This window comes from Opisthorchis viverrini, assembly GCF_000715545.1.
Source record: "Opisthorchis viverrini unplaced genomic scaffold opera_v5_103, whole genome shotgun sequence".
Lineage (NCBI taxonomy): Eukaryota > Metazoa > Platyhelminthes > Trematoda > Opisthorchiida > Opisthorchiidae > Opisthorchis > Opisthorchis viverrini.
In genome coordinates this window covers 140022-148097 of record NW_008751758.1, presented here as the reverse complement: position 1 = coordinate 148097, position 8076 = coordinate 140022, and the positions used below count along the sequence as shown (strand labels likewise).

The 8076-nt window shown below is 45.0% G+C and overlaps 1 protein-coding gene across 1 annotated transcript in view; it reads right to left on the bottom strand.

Moving 5' to 3' along the window:
* T265_13771 (hypothetical protein) overlaps positions 1–8076 on the bottom strand; it is a gene marked incomplete at both ends in the record, with an annotated part of 29405 nt that continues 21329 nt past the window's right edge. The window contains one exon of the mRNA XM_009170456.1: positions 1–122. Coding sequence (XP_009168720.1) covers positions 3–122 — 120 coding nt within the window. The remainder of the gene's footprint in view (positions 123–8076) is intronic.

Below are 8076 nucleotides of genomic sequence, written 5' to 3'. Positions count from 1 at the left end.
ACTGACAATGTCTCCTCGACTGGGGACGAAACGTTTGCAAACCAGTTGCCAAGCTCGGCGAACAGATCAACTACCATCGGATCAACCAACAGCTCGGAAGTGTTTCGTCGACAACCGAGATGCTGACATTTCTGCTCATGCGAATGAAAAACGAGACAAAAGGTGGGCTACTATACTCTGTCTATACCTTGTCTATCTTGGTTATGAGTTGACTAGGACCACAGCATATTCTTTTGTTGATATGATTGTTGACGAGGTAGCGATCTATATTTCCGCCGAGGCGGCTTGCAAACGTTTCGTCACCATTGGAGGAGACATCGTTAGTGAGCGCCTGGGTGGGCAGTTCTTCCATTTTTGCTTGCGTTTATGTAGTTTGTAAATAGCAGCTAATATCAGTAACATGACTGGTCAGTTCCGAAACAACCAATCACGTTACAGATATTGACTGCTGTTTACAACGCGAGCGAAAACCGGGGTAGTCGCCCACCCAAGAGCTCACAAATTATGTTTCATCTCATGGTACCAAAACGTTTGCAAGCAAATTCCCAAGCTCAGCGACAGGACTAACTTCCACCCGCTTAATAGCCGCTTTTAAATGCCCTCCTCTTTTACAGTATTCTTCAACGGATTGTAATGAACTGGGACCGCCTCATGTTTCAAATGTAAATTTTCGGGCCAACCTAAAAAGCTTAAAAAATGTTGAAGAACTTTCCACTGAACTTTCAAGAGAACTGTGCTTTTTGATGTATCGCCCTTATTTGACTACGCGCCATTTAACTGAAACTGCAGATTTCTGTGCCACTCCGTAGAAGACCATCCAACTCTTACGCTTATTGATATCCCGGAACTGTAAAGTTTCACTTATGAGAGAAGTGGTTGGCTGTTGGCAAATGGATTGTTGAAAAACTCCGCAGTTAAGGTATCTTTATGTATAATATTTGACGTAGGTAGGGTTTCTCGCAAGGCTTTCGTCACCAGTGCAGTGCGTAGCAGGGCAGCGAGGTGCGGTGTTTTGGCAGCGCATCAGTTCATCTCAACAGGCGATCGTGAGATACCTGTGGACAGTATTTATAAATAAATTCACAGAGTTTGTCGTCCAGACAGTTGGTCGTTTTTTCTCGTACAGGACACTTCAGGCCCACAGTTTAGCTTGCATTCAGATTTCGCACACGCCCGTTTAGGAATTCACATAACTAAGAATGAAAGAATTGCCGACACACACGCACATGTGTAAATAGTTTTCATGACGTTCGATAGCGCGGTATGTCAGTTGACATATCAAATACCCACCTCAAGCCTCAAGGTGCGTTTGAACAGTGATCGGTGGTAATTGAAAATCAATCCATAAGATTCATCTAACGCTTAACGAGGTTATCCCGATCTGTCAATTTCGGTCAAGGTTCATGGGGACTAGTGCCTTCGTATTTTGTCTTCATGCCTGTTCAGGTTTGCTAGTATCACAGGGTGATTAACAAATAAAAACATTGAAGCGAATTTCTGTTCTATTGTGATGCAATTTAATTGGCAATACAGATCTCTCCGAAATAACTGTTCCTTTTTCGATGTGAACGCGTCATACATTTTATTGAACATATGAATGGGGTATACTGACTTTCAAGTGTATGGGAACGCTGCAGTTCTATGGGTACAAAGCGGTTGGCTGATTTTCGATAAATTTGGTTGGCTGATTATTTTCAATTCAGATTTCGTTGAGTATTGTGCAGGAAAGTTGGGCTGCTAGCCCCCTTCCCACAATGCCGTGAAGCTCAGAAGGAGCACTACACAAACGAAAAGAATCGATCACCTTCCACCGTCTACCGTAGTGCCACACTTTCATCGGCCTGCATGACAAATACGCACCAAGCTGTTTGTTGGACTTGGCGATTTTTTTGACAAGCTCATTTCTTGGGCACCGCCAACTTTTCACGGTCTTCGTGTACGATCTGAGAAGAACTAAAGTCAACGCAACTTGGATTTGATGATATCTGGTCCTAGGAGACAAATGTACTAAAAACCGTTCCACTGTGAAAACTGAAACAGAACGGCATCATTAACGAGGGAATCAGCTGGGTTCCTAATGATTCCCTCGCAAAAGCCAGTTTGTTTGCTAACTGGTTGATTCGTTTCCACTCCGATTTCGTCCTGTCAGTGAAGCCAATCTATGCTGAAAAGCCGAAAAGCACTGTGTAGCTGGTTCATCATTGACGTGAATCATCAGGAGTACACATCTGGTAAAAACTCAATGAGTTTGGAACCCGCGACCTTCTGGTTTAACACAGCTGTTTGGCAGCAGTGTGATTAGTTCTCACTTGGACAAGATATAGTATCGATCACGGAAATCACCACAAGTGCTCATGTGGAGGCTGACACTTCCGGCGTCTCAGATGCAAGTTTTACTCATCCTGTGAAATTACTTTTTCATCTGAGCTAAAACAACAGCGATAATATTAGTGTTGACGACAAATGTTGAGATAGACGGCGTATGTGTATCCCGAGAAAGCAAATAGACACCAGGACCTACGACCTCTGCAAGTAAGAGGACAGTGAGCCATTTGTCGATTAGGAAAAACTGGAAGAAATCTAAGAACCGAATAATTCAACAAAAGTCAACCACATGCGACAAGATATTCACTCACTGGTGGTAAAATTATCTTTGGAGTTTCCGCAAGCCGCTTTGAAGTGCTGTCACGTGTGTTCACATGGGCTTACTGATCAGGCTGGCATACTCTTTGATGTTGGTTTTGAATGAATCATAGGTAGCTTATTTGTAGTTGTGCAAAGTCACTATAATCTTGGATCAAGCAACGATGGCCCGTGTGATTCCGTTTTCACATCCTGAGATTGTTGAATTCGTCTACCATCTGCCAAAAGTAATCTCATGAGATCACTGATGGGACTTCTCTTACGTTCCTTAAATTCGGAAACCTGTTTGTCCAACCAGTTTTGAGATATCAAAGAAGATACTGCGGGTCTAATTCGACGAGAACTCGAGTCTGACACGAGGGTACAGTATGGCAGGTGGTTCGGCATGCACTTCATACCTGCAAATTGTAAAGTTCTACCCTATCTTCATGCTTGCGGATGAACCGACGGAGGTAGTAGACAAGTTTGTTTACCTGAGCAGCTGTATCAGTCTCGGTGGTCTCGCGAAAGATGATATTTCCATCCGGATTGGGAAGGCCAGAGCAGCTTCCGTGAACCTACGTCACCTGTGGCGTAGGCACAACAACAGCTTCTGTGTCAAGGATCGTGTTTACAATGCTGCGGTGCGCTTTATATTACTATGCGGATCAGAAACCGCTGCACGCCGAGGGCGTCAAAGGACTTTCAATGTTTGACACTCAATGTCTTCGGAGCATTGCCCGGATCTGGTGTGAAAACACCGGATCAGCAATCCTAAAGTTCGTCGAATGGTACTTGATACATGAACTGATCACACTGCATAGGTTTCTCTGGCTTGGCCGCGTGTTGCGTATACCATCGACCGAATTCCTCGAAAAGTTCTTTTCGCAAAACCACGTGAAGGGTGGAACAGAGACAGAGGCGGTCAAACAATGGCTTGGCAGCGAAGTATGAAAGTCATTACCAGCAAACTGAGCTGCGCTGGTCATTGCCGTCTTCCTGGATGGGGACCCCGAGACGGGCCACATCAATGGCTAGAAACATTGTCAGACATGGCCCAGTAGCGCACTCAATCGCGCTCATGTATCCAAGCTATTGCCTTCAATGCATAGCTCCCTTCCCAATCTCTCCACTCGACAGTCCACTGACCGTACCGTATTTAAGCACCAATTTATCGGGTCCCGCCTCCACTGCACAAGTCGTCGGTGAACGAAACTATGGCAGCTACAATCACTGTACTAGTATGCGGTTATTGCAGATGACAATGATGATGAGTACGATGACGAACAAGCTGACGGCCGTCATTCCAGATACGGAGTCATATGTGGTTTATCCAATGAAGGGACTTTGTTATCGAACAGACACCTAGAAGCAACTGACTTAAATGAATATGGCAGGGAAGGTAGTTTGTGTAAACTTCAGTGACAGTTCAGATGGGGGAAATGCAGTGCCTCTGGATAGGAACTGAATCAAGCTTTTCAATAGTGGAATGTTCTGCCATGTGGACTCACGTAGAAGTTGACTCGCATTGCACAATAAGTAGTCAAGAAGTTGACAGCACTCAGATTCAAGTCCCGTCTTCGTGTTTATATTCTGTGCATTTGGGTTCAAACGATATTAATCCTTCGGTGAGGGTTAAGATATCGTTGATTAGGCCTTTGAATGACGATCCAAGGGCTTTTCACACATCAAGATGGAAAGAGTGTTGCCCCGCAGTGCTGGTGGAAGGAGACCCAAGTAGGTCGTCACCCCACGAGCTTCATGTTTTGAGAAAAACCTGACAGTGATGCGATAACGTAAACCTTGCTTCGCGTACAAGTTTCAAGGAACACTACTTCAAGCAACCAATTGCCACGTCAAACATATCGGTGCCTGTCATTTCATACAGTTACCGGTCTCAATACAGTTGTGAAGTTTGGTCAACGATCACATTGTCAGCAATGTAAGTTACTTTAACAGTTATAGACGAGTAACAGGTATGAAGCAGTCCTGGAAAGTAAGGCCCGTGCCTAGCGCTAAGCACCACTGCGCTCCCTAACAATGTACTGATGATGTCATCTCGATTGGTGATGAAACGTTTACAATTAAATCGCCCAGCTCAGCGAACAAGCCACCTACGCTACCTGAGCTACAAGGGAAAAGAAGAAGGCCTTCGTTACGGGGTTACTTATTAGAAAATGTCAACTGAACAGTTACAGAGTAGTGGACAGGGAAGTAAAAACTCTCATAGGCATCTTGTTTACAAAAGCTGAATATCCATCTTCCCTTTGAACGCGTCTTCCTGAACCTTCTTAAGTATGTATTGACTGTTGCTTAAATCCAAGTAAATGCTACAAAGCGACTCCACATATTCCGCAATGGATCTCACTTTTCAAGAGACGCAAAGCAGATTCACGAGAAATCATACTACTAGCATGCCTCCCCATCAGCAGTATCACCGTTACACCAGCATTCTGTTCTATAAAAAATCCACGCACCTATGACTATTCATTCATAAACAATTGGCTGGTAGTAAAACTTGTCCACAAGTGAGTGACGATCTCAAGTTCTGCCCATAAACCAGCTGTGAACTGGCACCCTACCTTGAAGGCGAGAAACACACTCTTAGTGCGTCGGACACAAATAGGTAACCTGGAGACGGGGAACTTTTTGTGACCTGACATCCAACTACCCGTACGTGCGCGGGCGAGATGGCCCAAGTGGTTAGAGCGCGAATTTACTGACCAGAAGGTCCGTGGTTCGAACCCGACCTCTGCCTCTCGACTTCTCCTGTCTAGGCTTTGGCAACCTGGCAGCATCCCAGCCCTCGTGCAACTTTCGAGTGGCATGGCAGTTAGGCACCGAAAGTGTGCTACAGCTGAACGAACTGACTCGTATGTGGTTCTGTAGTATAATGTGGTACAATGTATTAATAATGTAGTCTTTGCAAAAACATTTACCAACTTTCACCTCTCTCTCTCCGTTCCACCCTTTTGAAAGTCATCAGATAGCGGTGTTCCCGAAACCAAAATCGGACTTGTTTTAGTCCTTTTGTAAGTCAAGTTGGGTTCCTTTGTTCCGCTCGCGATTCATCGCAAGACAAATGACGATTAGTTTCAGTGAGACCAATTCATTCCACTCTGTCAGTTGGAGAGTTTTTCAAACAGCTTACGGTTTCCATTGACGACGACAACAAAACATCACGCACGTGAATGTTTGCTGGACCCGACATGAAAGCAGTGGTGCGTTGACTATTGTGCACGAAAGTTGGGCAGACACTCCCACAACGCTGTGAAACCCAGAAGGAGCGCTGCACAAACGAAAAGAATCGATCACCTTCCACCGTCTACCGTAGTGCCACACTTTCATCGGCCTGCATGACAAATACGCACCAAGCTGTTTGTTGGATTTGGCGATTTTTTTGACAAGCTCATTTCTTGGGCATCGCCAACTTTTCACGGCCCTGGTGAGCGATCTGAGAAGAACTAAGTCAACGGGAGTTGGATTTGATGATATGTGATCCTGGAAGACAAATGTAACAAAATCCGTCCCACTGTGAAAACTGAAACAGAATATCATAAACGACGGATTCAGTTGAGTCTCTTGTGAAAACCAAATAGATTTGCAAATGAGCATATTTCTCGAGAACAGTCCAATTCGGGTCCAATTAGATCATAAGATTGAAGGAAATTCGGGGACTGCGCCTACCTGATGGGCCCCAACAAGGTTGAAACCGATCGTGGGTTGTCGAAGGGTTTTCAGCAACGTTGTGAGTAGTTTCCTTTATGGAAGAGGTTTTGTTTAATTTTACTAAGAACCTTTTTTCTCCTTCATATTGAGTTTTATTTTCGAACGTGACTTGTGATCCTGACTGGAGAGACCCTGGCATTGCCAGTGGGGTATCCTGTTATGCGAGACCATTGATTACTTGCAAAAGAGGGAAGCCAATTTAGGACGGCGATCCACTGAACACGAGCACATGACCATTGCGTTCGATAAATGGGGTCACAATCGGATCAATTGAGTTTGAGAACAAATGTCACACTCACGTCACCCTGAGTCAGAAACCATATCAATCTTGTAAATTTCATGGTAATGACAACTGAGCAGTACCCGAAAAAAATCACACTACCCGAGTACGTTCTTCCATTCACCCGCACCCACTAGGCGCTGGCCACGCATCTCTAGTATGCCTACTTTGTTCGTCAGAGGCTCCTATTCAGACAAGTTTATATTTGAGTGGAGATTGGCTCGCATCTGTAGATCTGGCTGGTTTTGCAGTATTCAGAATACACTTGCCACGCTAGTTAGCTGATCGGTGAGGTTAGAAAGAGAAACTGTTGTTGCACGGGTGAAACTTGAACTTAAAGCTTCTGTGGAATGGCCGCACCAGATAAAAAAAGCCTATATAAGCAGCAGTCATGAGGGTACACATCCAATAAATACTACGACAGTGAGGTGCAAGTGTTGCAGTCAATGACCACAGTGACTGTTTGGGGTGGAACTGTGATGCAACCTTTTCTTTATGGTCATGCCACACCAAAGGGAAAAGTCAGTGGGCTCGAGTTTCGCCCATATAGGAGCTCACCGGCAGTGCAGGTAAGTGGATTTGGTGTGATTTGAACTCTAGACATCCGATATGGGAGGCGAGTGCATTACTGAGGCACGCTGGACGCAAATAAATCATCCTGTCTGGACATGTTTACACCTAAGTGATGTAATAATGTCACAGCTAAATCACTGTATATCAATCAGAACATCAATAACTGATTCCGCGAAACTAATTTATATCCCAGCAACGCGAAGTCTACCTGGGTGGCCTATTTCGGTATAAGCAGACAGCTTAGCATATGAATGGTGGCGTGAGGAGATCCGGAAATCTCCGGTAGGTGTTTCATCCAGCCAGCAAAACCAAGGCACCGTACAGTTGTGAGTGGGTATCAGCAAATGAAGGTTTCGAACTCGCAACCTTCCGGCCACGAGCGGTTGATCGGCAGCGTGATTAGTTCTCACTTCAATCAGGGGAACCACATCACGTGGTCGCGTATTGACTGGCTTCTCGAGAAGCGCGCTGTTAATGAGTTCCAACAAGGATGAAACAGCTATAAACGCTTTCACGTGGTCCGTATTGACTGGCTTCTCGAGAAGCGCGCTGTTAATGAGTTCCAACAAGGATGAAACAGCTATAAACGCTTCTCAGCATAGACCAGCTTCACTGATTGGATGAAATAAACTTGGTGTGTACTGGTCAGAGAGTCTGGCGCCGATATTTTTTTGTTTCCGAAAATACGTGGTCTGAAATCTTTAGATAGGGCGAACCTAGTAAACAAATCAGATTCTTTCGAAATTCGAAGTTAGGGACATTACGAAGATGGCATACAGTTCGCTTGGACCTTAAACAGGAGAGTAGACTGTTTGTGCGACCCTGAGAGTCCCAGATAAAATACAGAGGACAGTCACGTTCAACCTGCTGGT